Source organism: Heliconius melpomene, chromosome 9 (assembly GCF_056956725.1).
Source record: "Heliconius melpomene rosina isolate 202511_hmr_F chromosome 9, ASM5695672v1, whole genome shotgun sequence".
Lineage (NCBI taxonomy): Eukaryota > Metazoa > Arthropoda > Insecta > Lepidoptera > Nymphalidae > Heliconius > Heliconius melpomene.
Window position 1 is genome coordinate 4926183 of NC_140397.1, and position 26265 is coordinate 4952447.

General features: G+C 34.6%; 1 protein-coding gene across 2 annotated transcripts in view; it reads right to left on the bottom strand.

Annotated features, from left to right (window-relative positions):
* Positions 1 to 26265, bottom strand: part of LOC146536325 (uncharacterized) — a 124930-nt gene that overhangs the window by 10293 nt on the left and 88372 nt on the right. For both annotated transcript variants that reach the window (XM_085190270.1, XM_085190269.1), the window contains exon 2: positions 1262 to 1500. In XM_085190270.1, coding sequence (XP_085046396.1) covers positions 1262 to 1467 — 206 coding nt within the window. In that variant the 5' untranslated portion in view covers positions 1468 to 1500. The remainder of the gene's footprint in view (positions 1 to 1261; positions 1501 to 26265) is intronic.

Consider the following 26265-nt stretch of genomic DNA (forward strand, 5'->3'; position numbering starts at 1 on the left):
CAACAACCCCTTAGAAGTCGAATATTGCAAATTCCCGTCTTAGCGAGCACCTACGTCCTATAACTAACTCCTATGCAAAATTCGAGATTCCTAGCACATGTAGTTTCTGAGATTTCGTGATGAATGAGTGACCTTTCGATTTTATATATATAGATGAGTGCATATACTTGCAAATTTAACTTTTTTCAACTTTTATCCTGAAATTGGTACAATAGCCCCCACAGTATAATTTTCTACAGAAAAACTGGCAAATAATGTAATTATGTTAACCTGGCAGCCGACGTGCTTTAATTCCCAGAGAATGATGGACGAGGTACAAATTACTATTGAGTTGTTAATCTTTAAAAATTGATTACTCGTTGAAAATTTAAGTGATACCTTCATTTGTTATTTGTTTTTTTTTCGCTTTTAAAAGCGGCAAAAGGAAAGAATACTGAAAAATTTTACTTAGAGAATCCAAAAAGCATTGGAATAATTAAGCCTATTAAGCCGTTCGTGGCGCAAGGACACAAGAGTGTGATTGGAAGCGTGGCGAGTGTGGGTTCGATTCCCACTTGAGACAATGAATTATTTATTATTTACACTTCGTCTCGCTGGTAACCAGGCAACGTGCGTTTATATTTTTTGTAGATTCGGACATAAATCATTAATTTATTAATCGTGGAAGGTGGGGAATGTAGTGGTGGTATGTCACGCTACATAAATTTAAAATACATTTTCAATTAATTTATGCACTCGGAGTATTCAAAGCCTGGTAAAAAAAAAACTCTTTTTGAACTATCTTCAACAGTAAGTTTAATTATGGATGTTTCGCGACTCTAGATATTCCAATGAAAAGTTAAATATGCAAACAACCCCAACGCCAACGTCACAGCTAATTTGCTTAAAACTTCATTCTGTTATTAACTTATGAACAAATCTTGTTTTAACTTTTGTATTCATATTATTTTAAAATGTACACAGGTACACCCTGTATTCCGTATGTAGGGTAGGCAGAGGGAGCCTAGGAGGTTGAGTGGCGGAACTAAACGCCGTGCTTTGCCACACCATAGGCAAGAAACGAAAATATTAAATCTTCGTCGTCTTTTTTTGAAATAGTTATAAAAGCTTTATAAGAACTTTTTTACAAATAGATATAGCTTCTATAACTTTTAATATACCTACCTATTTTTACATACTTTTCCACAGATATTTTATTTTTAGCATGTATAACGCTGACCCCAAATTTCATGAATATACAAGAATATGTAAGTTAACTTACCGTTCAAAAGTTTCTTTGGAACTCTCACTCGCTCTTGATAATCTTCTTTCTCTTTTCGAACTGTCTTCAACAGGTGATTTTTCTTGAGGGATTTTCAATTCCTTTTCTGTTTTGTTACTGGACTTTGTTGTCTTTACTTCTTTATCCTTCTTAACGGCCAGGTTTATAGGGGAGTGGTTGGCATCGGGTTGTCGTTTCATCTCCATATTTCAGCGTGGGTGCACATCATCGCCTTTTGCCTAGATGGAAAAGTAAAAATAATTGTTAATTAGAATGTAATTATAATTTTACCATCACTCAAGCAGTTTATTATCTAGATATATCAAAAAATATGTAAATACGTAAGTCCCTACTTACGTATTTGCATATATTGTTGTTACGTATTTATTTGAATTTCTTCATCCTATGGGCAAAATATAAAGAAATACACCGATTTCATTCCATTAACCCATTTCATTTTAAGTAGAGTTAATGCAATTATTTTTTGTATACGAATTTACCGTAAATAAATAATCAAAAGAAATAGTAAAAAAAACATGGAATAAATTAAATAACCATTTTCCTCCATTTCTCCCCATTTTTCATGACATTATGTGGTGGTGTTCAACACCGTGTTTTGTCTTGCCCTTGAGCAGAAATCGAAACTACAATCAATATATCTTATTTACAATTCGACCCTATTGCACTGCATAACGACGACTTCTTTATAAGTAAGTGTAATTAAAAGCTACATTTTAAATCTCATATAACGTTACTAGAAAAGTAAATTTGAAGAGCAGTAAAAGGAGATACCTGGAGTGAACGAAATAATGCAAACATATCTGTACTGTATTTTTTATTTTTTACTGCCGCTGCCTTGGATTTTAGAAAAAAAAGTTAGACTTCTCTTCTTTTCTCTTTAGTGTTCTTCAGGATTCGCAAACGTGAAATGTCTCTCTACGAAATGTTTGTTTAAGCTGTTCGTTAAAAAGTTTTCGAAATTATTTTAGTACATTTGAATTTAAACATAGTTAATTTTTTGAGCTCTATCATGTTTTAAGACGGTGTTTTACCTTACCTAGAAAAAAATGAAAATATTAAGATATGAAAATATTTCATGCTTCCGAGTAGGAATTGAACCCACTACCGGTTAGTACCACGCTTGTGTCTACACCACGACGACGCGACGGCCTAAATTGAACAATTTGAAGGGTCTAATCAATAATTTAAAGTTAGACGTCAAGTTTCATTAAGCAAACTTCGTGGAAGTTACTTTGGGGACGCAACTGGCTTAAACAGTCAAAGTTGATTCTTATATATTACTTTTGCTAAGAAAATATAAATCTTAGTTTTAAGAATAAAAGGTCAAGATCTCGGTAAGGTAAGGCCTCAGAAATATTTAGAGCAACTTTAAATATTTAAGTAGCTGAATTATTTGTTCTTGATTGTGATCTAATGGTCCTTTGAGATTTAAATTTTTGGTATATACATAAGGTACGGTACTTTATTTATAGTATAAAGAATTTTATATAAAACACTAGCTTTTACCTGTGTCTTTGCCCTTGTAGTCGAATGGAAATACATACATAAGTCTATGGCCTTCTTTTCGAACTAATATTCAACTAAATATTTTTTTAGTTTTATAGTAATACATACAGAGGATTAATTTGACATAATAAAATACATAAAATATGCATTATGATAATATCATATATATTATATATATATATATATATTATATATATATATATATATATTATTTCTCACGCAGAGATAACCTAGTGTTTGGACTCTCCGTTCCCCATTTCGAATTTTGGAGGCATTGTGTGGAACTTAACGCCGCTCTTTGCTTTGTTAACAAAGTGTAAAAATGTTAATAAATAATAATTAATTTCGCCGAGTGGGAATCGAACCCTCAACGGTGGCGCTTAGTCACACGCTTGTACCACGACGTCCTCAATTAAAAATAATATAAAAATATTTTATAATAACGAAAAAACACTACCTAATTATTTTTAACCATTGTTAATTCGACCCTCCATCTTTTCCCAGCATACTTTTCCCATTCGTGACCTGAATTATTTTCCACAGTAATATTTCCATAAAGGCACCAAAAATGTTCTAAGAATTTTTTTAACGTACTTGAGACGGTAATAGGTTCCCCTTTTCTCTTTAGTACAGGGGTCGAACGGTCTTAAAAGTTAACCTAATCTTCTTTAGTCGTAATTATATATGTTTATTTTTAAATCTTCATACTTATATTATAAATTCATCGTCTGTTTGTCTATGACAGCCAAACTGCTGATTTCATTGTTATAAAATTTCATATAGAGATACTTGAGGGTCTTGGGATGGACATGGACTACTTTTATGTCATATTTGTAATATTCTGGATATTTAATAAATAATATTATATATGCCCGATATATACTAATCAATGATTTATATAATAAATCAATAATTTAACAAAAATCGCTGACGTGGGTATGAAAGCCGCTATGTTGAAATGGGACTGGGCCGGACACGTCAGCCGCATGCCTGAAGAGTCTTGGGCGAAATCTTCTTCCGAGTAAAAGGAGAATTGGCAGACCAAAACGGAGATGGCGAGACGAGCTGGACCATTACAAGCCTGACTGGTGCTCAATAGCGCGATATAAAATAGAATGGAAGAAGTGAAGACAGGCCTTTGCCCAACAATGGGATGGTTCAGGCTAGGGAAAAAAAAATATATCAATTTACAATAAAACTGAAAGTAACGTTCATTAGATATTTTTAAAAATTACATGTAAAATTATTTATATAGCAATAATATTTAATAGTGTGTAATTTAAAAGATTTATGCAAATGTTGTAACCACAGCTGTCAAACGAATATTATCTCCTGAATGAAACTAAACCACAAATTATTTTGTCACAATTAACGAATGACGTTCATAATTATGTTTTATAATGTGATGAAGTGCTTACAATATAAATTGTAAGTTAATTTTCATAACAAAAAACAATCAGCTTCACGCTATATCCCTCAAATAGCGGGGTAGGCAAAGGGAACCTATATAATAAGCAAGGTAGGCAAATGGAACCTGAATAATAAGTAGAATACTGTTAAGACTCTTCATTTCCCAATTTACGTCGAATTTTCGAGGTATTGCATGTTAAGTAGCGGAAGTCATGCAAGTATGCCTCATAAAAATGTAATTAAGAAATATATAAAAATCTGAACGTGGCGAGACTAAAACCCGTGCCTCCTGGAAACTGTTAAAGTGATGTAAATAATTAAGTTATAGCCATTGATAGAGATGCTGACAACAAAAATATAAATTACATTTCTAAGCAATTCTCTGTCATTAAGTTTGTGAATAGCATAAAAAATATTAAAATATAATATTATTTTTCAGTATATATTCCCTAAATATGTATGTAAAGTCACATATTCCATTAATAAGCGATATTTTTTTAATTTTGAACGAGTGGGGATCGAATCCACAACCTGTTGCATTTACAGTCACATTTGTTGCCTCTACGATAACAATATACTAAAACAATAAGAATATACGCTTTTAAAAATATTGAATTTTATAAAACATACGCTTAAATGGTAAATATATCAAAAGATCTAAAGATCTCTTTTAGCAGTTCCCCATGATAGGTGCTGCAATGATTTAGAGCGGGTCGAACGTACGGAGGAAATGACGTCGTATGAACCTTTTAAAAGCTGAATGCTTTTGAAATTTTAAGAAAGCTTTTGTAATATTATGTGAAATATATAAAATACATGTAGGTTTACTAAGATAAAAAGTTTACTTTTTTACTATATCTATATTATTTCTGAGGCAGAGAAAACCTAGTGTTAAGGCTCTCCATTCCCTAGTTCCGAATTTTCGAGGCATCGTGTGTAGAGTGGCGAAACAGCGAGGAAATTAATATTGAACAATTAATTTCCCGAGTGAATATCAAACTTACTACCATCGTGTTTACAGTTACAGAAAAATATTTTTTTTTCCTAGAACATTGGGTTTTAATTATTTTTTAATAACATTTAAACCCAATATCTGTATGAACCAACATACAAAGAGAAGTGAAGCCTTTTGCTGCCATTCAGATACGACTGTAATTAAGTTCATCAAAGTTAGCTTATTAAATAACTTGAAAGTAATAACTTTATTTAAAGTGCAATAGACAGAGTTGTAAGCGCGGTCCAGCTACAATCTAAACTTTTAATTGAATGCAGTAATATCAAGTTTTCTTTTTGTAGAAAACTGAAATCGCGTAAAAACAACGAAAACATTGCAATCACATAGTGAAAGATTTTTATTTTAGGGTATTTTTGCATATTTTTATTTTAGGGTATTTTTTCATAGACATTCGTAGTCAGTCACTTCAGAATAAGCAAGAAGACAAAACTTACAATAATTTATATAAAGGAAAAAAAAATTGGAAAAATTATAATTTATACGTATCTATGTCACAAAAAAAAATTGAAAATGCTAGTTCATTGTAAAAAGAGCAGCGGAAATTTATATTTATATACAGCACCGAAATCCTGTTAACTGATGTTTGTATCTTAGTACTAAATTTTTAACGAACTAACTTCGCGGCAAGCGTAATGCAGGACGTCCTCCAGCTAGATAGGGTGACGATATTCGCAAAGTGGCGGGCAGCAGCTGGATGCTGAGAGCTGAAGATCGAGCTCAGTGGCGTGCCATTGGAGAGGCCTATGTCCAGCAGTGGACGAGGACAGGCTGATGATGATGATGATGATGATGATGAACTTCGCGGACTATGCATTTAATATGTGATGAAAATTGATGAGAAATTTAGATTTTCAATTTCATTTAATAACCGTTAACCAATGAATATACGTGAATTGATTGGACTGCACAATTAAAAATGCATCTCTCGAGTCCAGAATATCCAGCGATTAGATGAACTTTTATAGACCAATTTAAAGGTGACCTCTGGCCTGTCGCTATATATAACATGTTCCGTACTTCAAACGTACTTCAAAAGAATCCTTATACGATCACTTTCTTGTCCATCTTTCCGTCTTTAATATCATATATGTATATTAAAGTCTATGGCCCCTTAAAGCACAGAAAATATCAAGCCTGATCTCATCAGCGGAGAGAGGAACGAACCGACGACCACCTCGTTTAGGCATTCATAAAAAAATAGCTTTGCAATATTAACTGTTCGTAGCTTAAATTTCTCTAGTATTACATTATTTACGTCTTGGGACCATTCGTGACCTGAATTATAGAAATAATAAAGTCGTATTAAATGTAAGATATTTAGTGTGGGCTCTACCTAGGTACCTAGGTTTTCAATTGTTTAGTGCATCTACGTTTCTAGATCATATTACATTTTTAAGAATTGACATAAAGTAAGTAAGTACGCTATGATATAACAATATTAACATAATTTAAAATAATATTACCATAATATCACTTCAGTATTCAGGGTAGGCAGAGAAATCCTAGTGTTAAGACACTTAGTTCCCCATTTCCTGCTGAATTTAAATTCCGTGATTCTATTTCGGCGGTACTCAACGCGGCGCGTTTGCTTTGGTACCAGAGATAAGAAAATATTCATAAATAATACTTCAATCCCTCAAGTGGGAATCGAAGCCACAACCGTCGTCGCCGTCGCCGTCGTATCAGTCACACGCTGGTACCTTTGCCATGACGGTCACTCGTACCCTTTGCTTGTCTGAAACTGGTCGTCAATTACTCACATGTTTGTGGGTAATAGAAAAATTTCAAATTATAAAATTCCTTCCGAGTATTAAAAATTATTCGAGTTATATAAGCTCGAATAATTTTTATGTATTATCATTTGTTGTTTATATTAGTATCTACGTTTATAATTATCGTCATAAAAGTAATATTATATTTTGGAAACTCCAGTGTTATCGGTGTTTCTAAAAGTTTGTTCATTAGCTTCTTATACACATACATAGCATATTTTCATTTTAAAGTTTTAAATATTTTACTTTATTTTTTGTACACACAGACATATTTCCGTACCATTTTCCATGTTATTTTAGTTTTGTGTATGCGGTAGATCCCTCATTATTTTCAGCTTAACTCTTATTCTCCATATAGTGGGATATGCATAAAAAACCTACTAGAGGCCATCGTGGCGCAGCGGCACAAGGGTGTGACTGTAACGCGACGGTAGTGGGTTCGATCCTCACTCGAGGAAGTGAAATATTTATTTACGTTTATATTTCCATTTCTTCGCTTTGGTGTCGAGGCAAAGCGCGGCGTTAAGTTCTGCCACTCAACACGCAATGCCTCCAGAATTCGGCAGAACATGCGAAAACATACGAAATAATTAACACAAAGGTGTATAAGCATTACAGAAAGTTAAAGCTTCAAATATAATAAGACCACAAAATATAGGTGGAAAGTCATCTTCATCATTTCCTTATTACTTTGTTAAAAATTGTATAAAATCAATTTTCTTTAAACATCTTGGTGAATTCCATTTTTAACCGACTTCTGTAAGAAAAGGAGGTTATCAATTCGACTGTATTTTTTTTTTTTTTTTTTTTTATGTTTGTTACCTCATAACTTTTAACTGGGTGGACCGATTTTCATAATTTTTTTTTATTTGAAAGGTATAGCTTCCCGAATGGTCCCATTTTTTTTTGGTCCATGTCTGACAATGGTATCCATGAGAAAATCACATAAGTCTTAAATTTGCATTATGCATGTGCGCGACTAATAGCCGAATAACTCAATGTCGCGCCAACCGATTTTGATGATTCTTTTTTTATTTGAAAGGATACACTTCAAGGATAATTTGGTGAAAGTTTGGTTAGGTTTCGATTATGGAATCCGGAGAAAATTGAGAAAGTTTGTTTTTTTTGGTCAAAAATTAATTATACTGTAATAGTTACAAGCAAAAACTTTTTAAATTGATGTCAGAAGTGAGATTCCTGATCGTTGCATTTCTTTTCAACCAATCTCAAAAAAGAGGATGTTCTCATTTTCAACCAACTTCAAAAAAGGGAGATTCCGAATTTACCCGAATACTTTTTATGTTTGTTCTTGTCAATATACCAAAATGTAACTTTGCACAAAAATAATAGCTAATTAAATGAAGTTTTACATAGAACAATCACAACCACTCGTTGACAACCACTACCACCACCATCACCACTCGTTCAAGAAGCATCATTTTAAGATCTACCCATCACTAAAAATCGTAAAATAAATTAATTTTTAACAAAAACAAAAACCGACTTCTAACAACGAACTAAAAAGTGAAAAATAATTTTACAAAGATTTTATAATTTTGAAGTCGGTGTCAAACTAATGCTACAACACCTTTACTACAATATCTAATTACTAAGCCTGTTTGTTTTACTTGGGACCGACTTGAAAATTATAAAATCTTTATATAATTATTTTTCACTTTTTAGTTCGTTGTTCGAAGTCGGTTTTTGTTTTTGTTAAAAATTAATTTATCTATCGACAAATTCAATTTCAAGAACGAATGAGCTGAAATCTTTCATACTATTTTAACTTTATCTAATTTCGGAAAACATTGTGGGGAATTGGAAGATTCTGTGCTTCGTGTGATCAATGGCCGTTGTTTTTCAGGTTTTCCCAACGTATTGGTTGATATCATCAATAAATAAGGCTATTGTTGGAAGTTAATGATAAATTGTGTGTAGAATAACAGTATTATTAAAACCATATGTGCAATGTATTTTTGCGAGATTTTTGTTTGCTATAACAACAGAATCGTTCTATAGCTAAATATATTATACATTTAATCCATTGCGGTTCAGTGCACAATAGTAGAGCTACGCAAAAAAGCTTAAAATATAAAGTAGGCCAGTCGAGTCAGTGGCAGCGTGTGATTGTAAACTTTCAGAGATTGTAGGTTCGATTCCCACGCAAGTAAATGATTTATTTAATATCCGCGCGGTGTTGAGGTTGTGAAGAACGAAAGGTGAGATGATTATGAGAACGGAGACATTACATAACAAGAATAAAAAAAGTTTAAAATATTTTGTATAATGAATTGGAATTCCATTGAGAAATTAAAAATCTACAATCAGCTTTACAAACCTAACGAATTCGTTTGGTTGATTTTATAGCTGTCTAAAATAGGCAATAAATAGGTATGTCTTAGAATAGTATATTTAAATAATATAGTTATTTAAACTAAAACAAGTTTCCTTTTCAGATATTTTTTTTTACTATTTCCAATCTACTTTTTAGAGATGATAAACCTTAAATACATACGATCCAAGCCTTAAATAAACATATATTGGAGATGTTTAGTATCGAAAGTCTTATTTATAGGACGCTATGAAAACCCTTTTTACGTATGTGTAATCCAAATCCAGGGGTTATTTATTTCTCTGGTGATGTTATATATATTATTTATATTCCTGTGGCGTATTCGATTTCGCGTTTAAGTGCTCGGTAATGGCGTGTATATTACGTCAGTACTTATAAATCGATTTAACGCTGTTTCCGCACACAGCAGGGTAGGCAGGGGGAACCTGGTTTCCCATTTTCCGCAGGAGTCTTATAATATCATAAGAAAAATCGGTACCTATGCTAAAAGTTATTTCCAATATAATCAAGCGATTTTAAGTCTTTTCTTTTACTAACTAACTTTAATAACAATTTGAAGGACGCAATCAATACCGTTAAGTTAGAAATTAAATTTCGTTAAGTAATAAACTACGTTGAAGTTAACTCTTGGGACCCAATTGCCTTAAATACTAAATGTTGACCGTACATAAGTTCTACGGACGGACAAATGTAAGTTTTGTTTGTATAGAAACTAAATATAAATTTTACTTATTCTTTATGAGTATGTGAAAAAGTCTTCAAATCGTAAAGCAGCCATCCAACGGAAACTGTTGAACAGAAGTATCTTAATAAGAATGGAGTGACTTTACACTACCTTTCCAGGTTCCCTCTGCCTGCCCTTCTATGTGCGTGATGGGAAGGCAAAAAAAAACTATACTTTACAGTATAGGTACCATTTAAATGTTATTTAGTTTTACAAGCGTTCAGCTATAATTAAAATGCAATTAAGTACCGTAGCGAGAAAGTCAATGCAGCGCGCTATAGCAAACAGAGTACGATACAAATAAATAAATAAGGTTTTACTATAAAAGACGTATTTACATTGGTAAATGGAAATGAAAATTAACGTTTGTAAATTTGTATAATATAATGTATTTACAGCTTTTTTTATTTTCTCTCTCTCTCTCTCTGCTATCCACTTTCCGCCGACTTCTAGAGGCATTTCATTGTATTGTGTGATTGTAGGAATTCATCGTGTCATATACATGACCTGTAGAGGCCAGTTGTGGCGCACAGATCCAAGGTGTGATTGTCAACGCGACTAGTTGTGGGTTCGATCCCCACTCGAAGAAATAAATAAATAAATAAATAATAATTTCTCGAAGAAATAAATAAGTAAATTATTATTTCTTCCCTCTGGTGTCAAGGCAAATCAGGGTGTTGAATTCCGCCTCTCAACATACAATGTTTCCAAAATTCAGCGGAAAATTAGGAACGGAGTGTCTTAACACTAAGTTCCCTCTGCCTACCCTGCTGATTTCGGGATATAGCATGAAGCTGCTTCATTTATTAGCATAGCAATAGCTAAATAATTAAAATAAATCATAGTCATTACTTCTACGTGAAATAAATTCTCGTCAGTGACGGCTACTATAATAAATCGCACCCGCTTGTGGGCACCATTTGCTTCAAAGCTCGAAGCACTCAGCTTAAAACACTGCCAATATAAAATATCACTCATCTCTCTCACTCTTCAGTAAATCTAAACATTCCATATATTGCTGGTGATTCGTGATTTCTTAGGTGATAGCATTTTCCAAAGAGGTTTTCCATTTTCGTTGTAAAATATGTTAACTTTCTGTGAGAAATGAAAAGTCTGTCTTTATGAGGCAATATTTTTTATATTATTTTGTTTTGATAGTCTTGAACTCAATGTTACAATTCCTCTTAATATAATTCATTTCTTCAAGAGGGAATGGAATCTGCAACGAACAGCTGCACTGCACCACGACTGCCTTAAAAGGCACCAATATTATTTCACTTTTAATTTTTAATTCATGCAATATGTTTATTTGTAACGACACAATATTACAATTTATTATAGCGATTATACAATAATATTATTGAGATATCTGGTAAACTAACTTGTCTAACTAGAGTTTAAACCATCCCCTTTAATTTTTTTATGGAAACGACAAGGCAATCGAGCGAACAGGTCACTTGTAGCACCAGAGGCAGACTCGTTGTCAGTCTTTACGGTGGAGATGAACGCGATTTTGAAGGTACCCAAATAGTATCGACTTGGAAACACTGCCACAGTTGCGTAGCGTGTGGAAGGAAGTTCCTATGGAATCGCACATGTGGCAAGTGTCGATAATATTTGAGTTTGTGACATACTTTGTGGATAGAAAATTCGGGGGCAGGTGACGATTCAAAAGGTTCCCAAGAAAACTGCAGTGATAAACCCAACAACGGTAACCCTATCAGAGTTTCCATTTAGTCATTTAAACTAACTTTTATCTAAAATGCAATTAGGGATGCAGGCGAATAGTGTATGTTACGTAAACAGGACGCGATATTGAAGTGGCGAGTAAATGGATTACTCGCTTTAACTCTGTAGAACATGGCCACTGGTGAACGCGTCATGTGCAAGTTTATTTAATTTGCTATGTTAAAACGTTTTTAACAATATTTATTGCGAATATCGCTTATTTATCTACACGTATGTAAATTTCAGTTTGTTTCGCTGAGGTAGGTACTGGAGGCTTTAAATTGGGTTTAGAAATCTTTACTTTAAGAAAAGAATTATTATTTTTAATTATATTACTGGCCGTCGTGACGCAGCAGCACAAGGGTGTGACTGTAACACGACGGTTGTGGGTTCAATCTCCACTCAAGGAAGTGATATATTTATTTACATTTATCTTTCCATTTCTTCATTCTGGTTGAGTTCCGCCACTCAACACGCAATGCTGTCTTAACACTACGTTTCCTCTGCTTATCTTGCTTTGTGCGGGATACAGCGTAAAGCAGATTTAATTTTAATTTATTTTTTAAAATTTATATTACTGTCAGACTATGTATAGAGTATAAAGTTTTTGTATTCAACCGACGGACGTATGTAAACTTATATTTTTTTTTATATTTAATCCCACCAATATCATCAAAACCTTGAATATATGACATAAAAATCATAATATAGAAGTTTTATATGCGAAAAGGTAGGTGTAGATAACAACAATAAACGTTCGTCCCGAACCCGTCGACACCTCATTACGTAAACAGCGAGCTCCCTAACGCGTCCTCCTCCTCCTGCAGTCTCTGACATGACCTCTTTTGAAAATATTTCTGAGGTTCACGAAGAATTTTAACTTTAAATCGATCCACCAATGTAGGTCAATTGCAGAATGGCAGCTTGAGGTTTCTTCACTTGAGATATTGTGACGTACAATGTAAATATCAACAGTAATGTTGTTGCGAATCGAAAGCTTTTAAAATAAAATCCTGGTATGATTAGCTCACCGAGGTTTCTGCGAGAATTTTAGGATGAATCCTGAAGTCTGTCAGTCAGCAGGTCAACGGGAAGTATAACTTATAAAATATACTTAAAAACGTTGAAGCAGTGTTGAGTTCTGACACTCAACACGCAGCCTCCAGATACTGGCACTGGCCCAAAACCCATAAGCCACAAGTAAATAGGATTTGCTTTGACTACGATTTAATTTGCCGGTCGAGCGTTCAGGGTGGGTATGATCTCAGCTAATTGCTTCCAATTGGCCCCTCGTGCTCTGATATTAATTGACACAGGTATTACAGGTGGTGGACAGGTAGACTGCAGGTCCTATAAAGAGAAGAAGTTATTGTCAGATATTGTCGTGATTGAGAAGCATGTTGAGTTCTGACACTCAACACGCAGCCTCCAGATACTGGCACTGGCCCAAAACCCATAAGCCACAAGTAAATAGGATTTGCTTTGACTACGATTTAATTTGCCGGTCGAGCGTTCAGGGTGGGTATGATCTCAGCTAATTGCTTCCAATTGGCCCCTCGTGCTCTGATATTAATTGACACAGGTATTACAGGTGGTGGACAGGTAGACTGCAGGTCCTATAAAGAGAAGAAGTTATTGTCAGATATTGTCGTGATTGAGAAGCATAGCTAATATTAATATTACAAATTTAAATATTAGAACAAAAAAGAAGAAGATTAGCACCACCTCGAAAAAATATATGCTACTAAATATCTTCATCTCGTGAATACGAAATATAACCTACTTTATTTAAAACAAATTTGTAATACCTTATTAGATATTCATCGATAGCACGAAATTCCAATAAATCAATGCAATTACTCGAGTCTGTGTCTGCTGTCATGATGCTGCTCTCAGGCGTCAAAATTGATTGGTAATTTGCTCATCGGATTTCCATATAGCTTACGTATTTCGAGGTCGTATAATATAATTATGTCTATTATATTATAATTAATTATCGGTAAAGATGACCGTAGTACGGTTGAGGTAACATTATTTAAAAAATCGTGAATAAAATGCAACTTTTAAGTTCTTGTTGATATAGTTTTTTGGGGTTTCGTACCTTTAAAGGTAAAAACAGAACTCCTAATATGATTACTTTGTGTGAGGTGTGAAGTTGAAATTCAGAAAAAATAAGCTTCTAAGTTAACGCAATCAATAAATACGACCATTTATACATAGTTTTTAAGGCATTTTGTATGAAATTCGTCATATATCAGTTCTATAGAGTACTTCCTATATAACAGATAAATACTATTACAATAAATATAAACAATAATAAAATTAATGTGCCCGAAGCTATGTCAACTATTAAAAGTTGTATTTCCCGTTAATCTACAATCCTGAAATTGATACGGAACCAAAAAAAAGTCCAACTCGTACTTGAGCAGTTTTTTACTATAAATTAATCAAAATTACTTATTTATATATAGGTGTTTAGCACTCGTTGGATCATTCATTGGATCTCAAATCAAAAAATATTAAATATATACGAGTATGTAATAAACGCGGCGTTGAGTCCTGCCACCCACCATGCAATGCCTCCAGGAAGGGAGGAACGAAGTGTCTTAACACTAGGTTCCCTCTGCCGAACCCGCTGCGTGCGGGATACATCGTGAAGCGTGAAGCTGTATATATGTGTATATCATATAAACAATGTATTTACAAACGTAGCTATAGCAAATAGACATAGCAATAAATATGCAAATTTCTACACAGCCGGATTATATTTTAGACTGAAGTGGTAGGCATTGTATCAATTTCAAATCACGATCCAGCAGACAGGCAATCGACCTATATTCTAATATTATAATTTAGGACAGTCGTGACTGGCAGTGGGTTCGATGCCCACTCGAGGAAATTAAATATTTGATCTTCATTACTTCGCTCTTGAGGCAAAGCACGGTGTTGATTTTCGCTCTTTATACGTAATACCTCCAGAATTCGGCGGATAATGAGGAACGGAGTGTCTTAACACTAGTTTCTCTATGCTGGGTATGTGAGGGATACAGCGTGAAGCTGAAAAAAGTTTTAAAACATCTGTGTTCGAAATTAAAATTAGTTATGGCAGTGTTTTAATCAATTTAAGTGCACATTCATTTCAAATAATACGCAAATAGCTTTCAGTCCAATTCATGATACATTTGCGTCCCGCGGTTAGAGAATGGGAATTGGAAATTAAGTAACATTAAAATATTTTATTAACTAAAATCAAATCAAATCAGGTTCACGCTGTATCCCGCACACAGCAGGATAGGCAGAGGGAATATAGTGTTAAGACACTCCGTTCCCCACTTTCCGACGAATTCTGGAGGCATTGCGTGTTGAGGGGCAGAAGTCAACGCCGCGCTTTGCCTCGACACCAGAGCGAAGAAATGGAAATATAAACGTAAATAAATATTTCACTTCTTCGAGTGGGGATCGAACCCACTACCGTCGCGTTACAGTCACACCAATTGAATTATTGTATACCAATCTACCAATTCAATCTAAGAGAAACAAAAACTTTTAACATACCTTTATTCGATTCTGAAAACAATCTCTAGGGATGTTCATATCTTCTATTGCTATTGGAAATAAACTGTATAAATAAATAACTTAACTCAGATTCATCGTTCGTATACGTCTAAGTAAATTGTGTTTTATTACGACTGTAATAGAATACAATTTAGGTCGTCGTGGTGCAGGGGCACGAGGGTTTGATAGTAACGTAAAGGTTGTGGGTTCCCCACTCGGGGATATATATATAACTAGCGGACGCGCGCAGCTTCGCTTGCGTATTTAGGGGTGAATTCTAAAAAACCATGAAACACATGTTCAATTAAATATTTTTAAGAGACTAAACTTCAAATTTTATAATAATCGGTGGCGTTTTAAAGATTTTTCCATGCAAACTTTCAACCCCTTATTTGCACCCTTAGGGGGTGAATTCTAAAGAACCATGAAACACATTTTTAATTAAATATTTTTAAGAGTCAAAATTTTATAATAATCGGTGGCGTTTTAAAGATGTTTCCTTACAAACTTTCAACCCCTTATTTACACCCTTAGGGAGAGAATTCTAGAAAACGATGAAGCACGTATTCAATTAAATGCTTTTAAAAATCTAAATTTCAAATTTTATAAATATCGGTGCTGATTTAAAAATTTTTCCATACAAATTTTCAACCCCTATTTCACCCCTTTAGAGTTAAAATTTTTTAAAATCCCTTCTTAGTGGATGTCCAGATTACGAAAGTAAACATCTGTCCAAATTTGACGTTTCAACCATCGCAGCTGTGCGTGCGTCTTACCTCGGTCAGTGAGGACAAGTCCTTTCATATATATAGATTATTTATTAAGATTTTATTTTTATCGCTCTGGCACCAAGGCAAAAGCCCGGCGTTGAGTTCTGCTACTCAACACGCAACAGTTCGACAAATTCAATGGAAAGTGGGGAACGGGGTGTCTTATTACTAGATTCCCTCTGCCTATCCTGTTGCGGGATACTGCGTGATTATTTAGTTTTTTCTATTTTTCAAGGGCACAAGTAATAAATTTTTAAAAGCGTACTCTAAACATTTCGGCTAACGTCCCTGAAAAGAGGTGTTTCGCTAAACAGTTTCCTTAACCCTTCCAACGAGATATATTTCAGTACCTCATTATGATGCTGGGTAATGTCCTGTGAAATACGACTTGCGGAATTTCTTCATAAATTAAAGGGACCGAAACAGCTGGTGTTTATGTTTGCAGGCTGTGAAGATGTCAATGGGAGGTTATTTAGAAGGAACTCTTTTACCCCCGATCGTTATAGGAGTAAGTTAAGGGTGTATTTTAAATAGAAATTATGTTCGTACGTGTACGTTATCTAGCCGACTTCTAATATTAATTTTAATATAGTAAATATTTTATATTAATAAGAATAATAAAAACAAAACACGGAGTTTATTTCCACCGTCTAATACGCCATATACAACTTCTAAACAATATTTTTATTGAATCTAATCATATTGAATCAACTTCATGCTGTATCCCGCAGGATAGGAAGAGGGAACCTGATGTTAAAGACACTCTGTTCTCCACTTTCCGCCGAGTTCTGGAGGCATTGTGTATTGAGTGAGGGGACTAGGCATTGTGGATTGAGTGAGGGGACTCCGCGCTTTGCCTTGAGCGAGAGCTAAGAAATGTAAATCTAAATTTAAATAAATGTTTCATCTCCTCGAATGGGGATCGAGCTCACGACGAGTTGATTTTACAGTTTATAGTGCCTCTGAGCTACGACTGGCCTCATCTTTTCATAAACATGGAGACTTAGGAACCAATATAAGAAAAATAATTAATATATTTTACTTAGTCCAGTAAGGTGTTATATTAAAAGCTCTCGTATTCAAAAAAAGTTTAATTAAAACACACAATTATAAATGCAAGTTAGAGACATCACAGTTAGAGACTCTACGTAGTACGTAGTATGTGGTATGTGGTATATAGGTCAGACCCTCGACCCCGCGACTCATTCAACATTTATATACATTGTTTTAACTGCACTACAGAGGCCTTACTTGACGAATAATGATCCATATATATAAACTAGTGGAACCGAACGCGGCTACGCCCGCTTGAACTATACGTATATTTATTAAATATATTTATGAAATTATTTTCAGCTTTCAATAGAGAGATGCGTTAAGCAAGCTCATTTTGGGTTACGTTTTCTAACAACAAACCTTGCTAATCGTTGGTTAGCAACGGTCGCATAGCGACGGTTGTTATTAACATGGCGTAATAAATAGCATGTAAAATTAATAAGTATTTTAATCTATTGGTATATATCGAAAATATTACAAATATGAGAAAAAAAAGTATCCTATGTTCATCCCGAGACCCTCAAGTATCTCTATATGAGTATTTTATCACAATTAAATTAGCGGCTTGGCCCTGATTGCGTAAAAGACAGACAGACAGACAGAGTTACTTTCAAATTTATAATATAGGTATGGATATACAATATATATTATACATATATTTAGGAATATCACCATTTGAAATAAAAATAAGAGGCCGTCGACAGTGGCACAGCGTGGGCTGTAAACGCAACAGGTTGTGTCAAGAATTCGATTCTCGCTCTCACTTTTAACTTTATTTTCTCGCTCGTAGCAGAGGTAGGCAGAGGGAACCTTGTGTTAAGGCAGTTCGTTCCCCACTTTCCGCCGAATTCTGGAGGTATTGCATGTTTAGTGGTGGAATTGTACGCCGCGCTTTGCCACGACATCAGAGCGAAAAAATAAAAATATAAATTTAAATAAACATTTCATTACCTCGAGTGGGGATCGAACCCACAACCAGTCGATTTTACAGTCAATAGAACCTTATAGTATAAGATTTTTACTTATATATACTGGTTGTGCACTCAGAGGTATGTATTGTAGATAAATCCCTCTAAGTCTTTAATTCATTTTAGCTTTACTTATACTTAGGTTTAATAGAATGGACAACAGTTTTGTTTTAACCGCAGCTAGAAAGTTTGTTTAATCTGGTATCTTCAATTAGTATGTCAACATGGCATATATTTATTTAAAAAAAACATTAAAATAAAATATCATGAAAATTAATTACAATGATTTTTTCATGTTTTGAAGAAATTTAATAGAAATTATAAAGACTTATACTAATTTTTCATACTTTTTGCTTTATCTCATATCTCTGGGGCCAGTCGTGGCTGTGGGACAGAAGCATGCAAGTGTAAAGGCGACGAAAAGCGAAATGTTTAATATTTTGTTAACGAGGCAAAGTGTGGCGTTGTGTTGCGCCACTCAACAAACAATGCCACCAGATTTCGGCGGGAAGTGATGAAGCTAATAGAAAAATAATATAAAAAAACAACATGTAAATAAAAATATCAATAAGTCGCTGTGTCGCTGAAACATTAATCGATTCCCTCGCGTTGTGCGTTGATATCGATTAGTTACCGTGAGGCCGGTGACCCGTGTGGATCGATGCGTTTCTAGTAATCGTGGAGTACAGGCCTCCCTCCAACCAGGTGGACCGACGACCTTAAGAAGACAAGAGGAATCCGCGGGATTCAATGGGCGCAGGACCGGACGGAATGAAAAGCATTAGGGGAGGCTCTCTTCACATTTATAATATATTTTTTTTAGTATTTTCACTATAGGTTCCTGCTGGCTATCCCGTACACAACAAGATAGGCAGACGAAACCTAATGTCAAAACACTCCGTTCCCCATTTTCCGTCGAATCCTGCAGGCAATGCGTGTTGAACACAACTACCCTCATTTATATTATGAGTAAGATAAAATAGAAAATAATTAATAAAATATAAAAGTAATTAGTGCTAACAGCATTGGAATAGTACGACCAGCACGCTGCACGGATGCTGCAATGCGATTATTACAGTTCAATTGAGAGTAATTATCGAGAGTATCTCGCGAGCGCCGGCCAACAAATTGATTAGCTGCAATCAACCGGGAGGAGTATGCTCTAACCCTCTCACAGCCCGTTGTGAACATATAAATAGAACATTATTGTTTATTAGAGGGAAGTTGGGAACCTAGTGTTGGGGCTCTCTGTTTTCGTTGAGAAAATATCGTTTACATTCTCGTGTTGAGTGGCGGAGTTCAACGCGGCACTGTGCCTCATGAGTGCATACCTCCTTAAACTTAAGTTTGGCAATTTTTATAAATTGTACTTCCCGTTGAACAATTTTGAAATTGGTACGGAACCCTCGGTATGCGAAACCGACTCGCATTTGACCCGTTCTTTGCTTGCCATAATTCAAGATAGGAAAGCGAGAAATTAATTTTCTATTTTCTCCTACTAAAACTAACATACTCGTAAGTTACTTAAATTAATAGAAAATAATACAAAATTCTTTTTGTGTTGCTATAACGATTCCCAATTAATCTGAGTGTAGACTGTAGAGTAAACCTGCAGCGGATCTCTTATTTCTGGCACACGCCCAAATTAAAGTACTGAATCCAACTCTATGTATTTTCACATAGGAGAGCAAAATAGTGTAATGCAAACGTAAATGTATGAAAGAAAATATTTTGTATGAATATGTTAGTTATGATTATGTTATCGTATGCGAAGCATTGCTTTGGTTGAGGTGAGAAAATATGAGAAATGGACGATAAGTTATATTTTAAATTTAATCTTAGCATTTGAAAGTGACAATTTCTTCACGCTCTATCCCGCAAATAGCAGAGAAGGCAGTGAGAAGCTGGGAATCTAGTGTTAAGACTTGAGAAAGAGAAAGAAATTTTCGTTCTTCATTTTCCGTCAAATTATGAGGCAATGAGTGTAGAATGGCTTTTTCCTCGGTATCAGAGCGAGGAAATAAAAATATTAAATTGTCTTTGAGTGGGAATTGAACCCACGACATATAGCGTTTACAGTCACACTCTGGTTTTTGTTTTTATTAAAGAAAATAGAGTCACCATTATATATGTTTCTTTATATTATAACTGTATCAGTTTTCTTTACGAGAATGGTTTTGGTATTGGAAATTTGACCTTTTTACAATATTTCATAGGAATATCTTATAAGTATGTAGATACAGCTTTATCTAAACTAAGCAATACATAAAAAACCGATAAATTATGTGAAATAATTAATTATTATTATTTACATTTTACACATAATTTTCTTTACGTAAAAAATAATTACGAAAACACATGAAAAACATAATTATGCATATAAGCATATAAAAATATTAACGTATACAGTAATTACTTTTCCACTAAAGCATATTTATGCACAAACATTGGTAAATCCCTGTTAATCGGATGATCCGGATAACGTTGCCATGGTTACCATGAAGCTCGTGCAGCTTTGTGTTCAATTTTCATATACCCGTATCCTCTAAAGCCTCTTACTATTTTTGTAATTGTTTTTCAGTGTTTTAAATTTTTCAAAATGTTGTGTTGCGCCACTCAACATGCTCCTCCTCCTCCTCCTCCTCGGAAAAATGCCGCGGAAAATTGAGAACGAAGTGTTTTAATGAGAATAGAGAGTTTTAACACTAGGTTCCCAAGTTTCTTCTGCCTTCTTTGCTATGATCGGGTTACAGCGTGAATAAAAAAAAACTTTCTACACTAATAGTGTTATTAGTCTCTTATTATTTTTTAATAATTTCTTAAAACACTAATAACTTACAAGCATATAGTCGGTATTCTCTTTACATCTAAATATGAATGACGCATTGAAAGCAGATTTTCATCTGCATCGCCCTATATTGTATAAATCCCGACTTAATGGAAGTTTAGTTGCGAAGCTCGGGTATATGTGAAACATTGTAGTAAAATGTACGAGTATATAGACGTATTTAATAAAATCTTTATTGGATTAAAAGAGGGAATTATATTAATTTACATCAATTAATACAAACACACGAGGCCCTCGTGGCGCAGTGGCACATGGGTGTGGCTGTAACGCGTTGGTTGTGGGTTCGATCCCCACTCGAGGAAGTGAAATATTTATTTACGTTTATATTTCCATTTCTTCGCTCTGGTGTCGAGGCAAAGCGAGGTGTGAGTCCTGCCACTCAACTCGCAATGCCTCCAGAATTCGGCATAAAGTGGGGAACGGAGTGTCTTAACACTAGATTCCCTCTGCCTATCCTGCTGTGTGCGGGATAGAGCGTGAAGCTGATTTTTTTTATACAAACATATTTATATATGGTGCAAAGCTGACAATAAAAATGTATACATATGAATAGACAAACACGGATGGATGAACGTACAAATACATATATGTTTTAGTTAGCTTATGAAATTATTTAGCAGTTATATAATAAAAGTACTATAAATATTTCCCTCTTTGATTTTATTGAAATCTATTTGAATCCAGGTAATCTTATTTAATAATAACTTTAGCACTCGAATCGCTCTATAGTCCGTCTGAAACTGTAAATAACTTTGACGAGAATTATGAATAGAAAATGGATTTTATTCTTAAAATAACTATTTAATACACCTGTCCATATGTTTTTGGAGGTAATAGAGTAAAATATATGTATGTAATATATAAATATAATTTAGTAATTTATTACATTTTAAATAAAAAAGAATATTCGATGATTTTATATGAAAAGCGCAGAAATAATAAACATTTTTAGTAATATTTATTTTTACATCTATAAGTGGTTAAACAAATATCATATTAAATAAGGTAAATTTTAAAATTACCAATGAAATTTCCACAAATATTTAAATAAATCAAACAATTCCACAGTTCAGAAGGCATTCATTTTGAAGCGTAGGTATTCATGCGGTTCACAATTTAGGCAGCGCCCATAATATATTCGCGGGGGCGAGCATCCAGTAGGAACATCACCTTTTAAATATTTAACCAGCTGTAAAGCCTGAGAAGTTGCAGCTTTAAGCTTTTGTCTGAACTTACTTTTATATTGTCATTTTAGGGCCTATTTTTAAAAGGTTTTATTTAACTTGCAATGTATGTATGTGGGTTCGGGTGAAATCTTGGAGCTCAATTTTGAAGTAGATATCTTCAACCGATTGAGTTGAAATTTTGTATACACGTTTACTTTGGATGACAATGCACGATAACATAAGTGACGTCATTCTAAATGTAATATGGCGGACGATGCAAGATGGCGGAATTGTTGTTTTTAATGTACTTCTACAATATGGGTATCAAATGAAAGGACTCGTTGAGAGCAACTCGAAAAATAATGTGATGTCACTCTAAATCCCATAAGAAGGAAATCGAAGATAGCCGAGTATCTATTTGGTCTACTTCTACAATATAGATATTAAATGAAATGGGTCGTTGACCGTAACTCTAAAATTAATGTGACGTTATACTAAATCCAATATGGCGGAACATCTAAGTTGGCGGAATAGTTATTATTTATGCACTTCTGCAATATGGGTATCAAATGAAAGATCTTGCCGAGAACAATTACAAAAATAATGTGACATCACTTGAAATGCAATAGAATTGACACGATTCAAGTTTTTTGTGCTTTCATATAATGAAAGGTATGTTCGTACGATTGAGCTGAAATTTTGTATACACGTTTGGTTTGGATGACAATGCACAATAAGGTTTGTGACTTCATTCTAAATACAATATGGTGGACCATCCAGGATGGCGGAATAGTCATATTTCATGAACTTCTATAATATAGGTATCAAATGAAAGGGCTTGTTGAGAGTAACTGGAAAAATAGTGTAACGTCATTCTAAATCCAATATGGCGAACCATCCAAAGTAACAGAATAGTTATTTTTGATGCACTTGTACATTACGGGTATCAAATGAAAGGGCTTCTTAAGAGCAACTTGAAAAATGATGTGACGTCATTCTAAATCTAATAAGGCGGACCATCCAAGATGGCGGAATAGTTATATTTAATGCACTTCTATAATATGGGTATCAAATGAAAGGGCTTCTTGAGAGCAACACGGAAAATAATGTGACGTCATTCTAAATCCAATATGGCGGACCATCCAAGTCGAACGAATAGTTATTATTTTTGCAATTCTGCAATATGGATATCAAATGAAAGGGCTCATTGAGAGCAACTCGAAAAATAATCTAACGTCATTCTAAATCCAATATGGCAGACCATCCAAGATAGCCGAATAGTTAATTTTAGTCTACTTCTACAATATGGATATCTATTGAAAGGGCTCGTTAAGAGTAACTCAAAAAATGTGACGTTTTTCTAAATACAATATGGCGGAACATCTAAGATGGCGGAATAGTTATTATTTATGCATATCTGCAATACGGGTGTCAAATGAAGGGCTTGCCGAGAATAATTAGAAAAATAATATGACATCTAGTGTGAGAAACCTTCTTCCTCCTGGCATTAATCCCGGCTATTGCCAGGGTCTGTCTTCCTACTCAACCTACTCCACTTTGCGCGGTATTTTGCGTCCTCGGTGGGTAGACCATTGGCTCTCATATGCGGCATCACGACATCCAACCAGCGCTTCCTTGGGCGTCCAGGAGGTCTCACTCCAGGAACTGATATAGCAAGGCACTTGCATCCGACATAGTTCTTAGACCGGCGCGTAACGTGGCCAAACCATCTCAGGTGGCGCTCTTGGAGCTTATCCGCTACGTTACGGACCCCAAGACTACCTCGAACGAATGTGTTTCGTATGCGGTCAGACCGCGTTACGCCGCACATCCACCTCAGCGTCTTCATTTCCGTGACGTGAAGCTCCTGAGTGTGCCGAGATAGTGCTGGCCAACATTCGCTGCCGTATAAAAGAACCGGTCGTATGATGCTCTTGTATATCAGTCCCTTGAGCTTGGCGGTTTTCTTCGGTCACAGACCACACCAGTGACCTCCCGCCATTTGGCCCAGGCAGCACTTATCCGGCCATGGACATCGTGATCGATGCCTCCAGACTCGTGCATAACGGATCCAAGGTACTTGAACTTTTCTGACTTAACGGCTGGCTCAGGACCTATAAGGATCGTGCTCGAGTCCGGGCTCCCGCAGGCCATATACTCGGTCTTCGACACATTTAGTTTAAGACCGCCGTTCTCAAGCGTACCCTTCCAGAGGTTCACTTTACGCTCCAGCGTCAGTCGGTTCTCGTCAATGAGTGCTATGTCGTCGGCATACATCATCAGCCACGGAGGCTGCACTACATTGAATAAGAACGGACTAAGAATCGAGCCCTGGTGAACCCCCACTGTAATCGGGAAGGGTCTAGTGTCGCCAACAGCATTCCTAACCATAGAAGAGGAATCGTGGTACATGTCTCTAGTATGAGAAACCTAGCCAGTGGTAACTAAAAAGTAAAAAATAAATTATAAGCAAAAAATCATTTTTAGAAAAAGCTTTTATTTAAACGCTTTAAAAAGGAGAAAATAAAATTTGTCTTTTAAATTTTAACTATCAACTCATAACCTCATTGTACACAATTTATATGATCATAAAAGCTTGTCGCGTTAATCAATATTTAATTAAATTGAAACTTTAAAAATTGAAACTTAGCAGATTTTTTATAATTAAATTAGCACTAGTTTAGTTACACAAGTAAATCGCGCGACAAGCTTTTATGATCATATAAATGGTGTACAATGAGGTTATGAGTTGATAGTTAAAATTTAAAAGACAAATTTTATTTTCTCCTTTTTAAAGCGTTTAAATAAAAGCTTTTTCTAAAAATGATGTTTTTGCTTATAATTTATTAACTTTTAAATAATAATTAACAGAGTTACTTATAGATATTTTAAAATTTGTATTTTGTCATCTAATATACGATACCAAGAAAGCTAAAAGAAGAATTATATAATTATGTAAATCGCTATTAATTCAAGTTAATATTTAACATTTGTCTATAATAATCTGTGGCCGTCGTAGCGCAGCCGTACAAGGGTGTGACTGTAACGCGACGGTTGTGGGTTCGATACGCACTCGAGGAAGTGAAATATTTATTTAAGTTTATATTTCCATTTCTTCGCTCTGGTGACGAGGCAAAGCGCGACGTTGAGTTCTGCCACTCAACACGTAATGCCTCCAGAATTCGGCAGAAAGTGGGGAACGGAGTGTCTTAACACTAGGTCTCTACTGCCTACCCTGCTGTGTGCGGGATACAGCGTGAAGCTGATTTATTTGTTTATAATTAATAGTAATTCAAAGTAAAATGTTCGATTTCAGCTATAATCAAGAGCAACTGTTACATGCCATTCAGTAATCGCAGTTCGAGTATTGTTGTTGAAACTTTCATTCGGTTTGCACGAACGGTAATGTTGGTGGAAACTGTACCACCAGGTGCAGCATGGTATGCTCGAGTTTCTCTTCTTCTAGCTATTAATTATATGAAATAAGAGACTGTAATAACTATTACGGAGTTTACAACGTACACTATTAATATAGAAAGGTTGCGAGTTCTATTTCTAAAAGGTTGTGAGTTCTATTTCCATTTGGGGGTGGTTAACATGAAATTATAAAGATAAATAAAAAGCTAATGTCCATCCAGCAGCTATGTTTAGCAGAAGGAATCTGGGAACATAGTGTTAAGGCTCTCGGTTCCGATTACGACACTTTCGTTCTCCACTTTCGGCCGAATTCTAGTTGGCATTGCGGGTTAAGTGTCGTTAACTGTAACGAAATAGAAAAAAATGAATTTCTCCAATTGAAATTGAACCCATAACCTAAGGATTAATTTACACAAATACATATTTAAGCAGATTGTTTTCTATAATTTCTTAAAAGATAAATAAACGATTCATTCATTGTTTTCTAAAAAAGATGACTACAAAAATGACATCAACAATTCATTGTTTTTGTTCTGTTTAATCGAAGCGATCTTTTGTCTTTGAAATCAAAACAAATATTGACGAAACAAAGATGTCAATAGGTCTATTTGATTTGACCTGAATCATAAAAATATATTATATTTATTTATTATTATAATTTAGTAAAAATAATTATAACATGGATATTAAGCCTA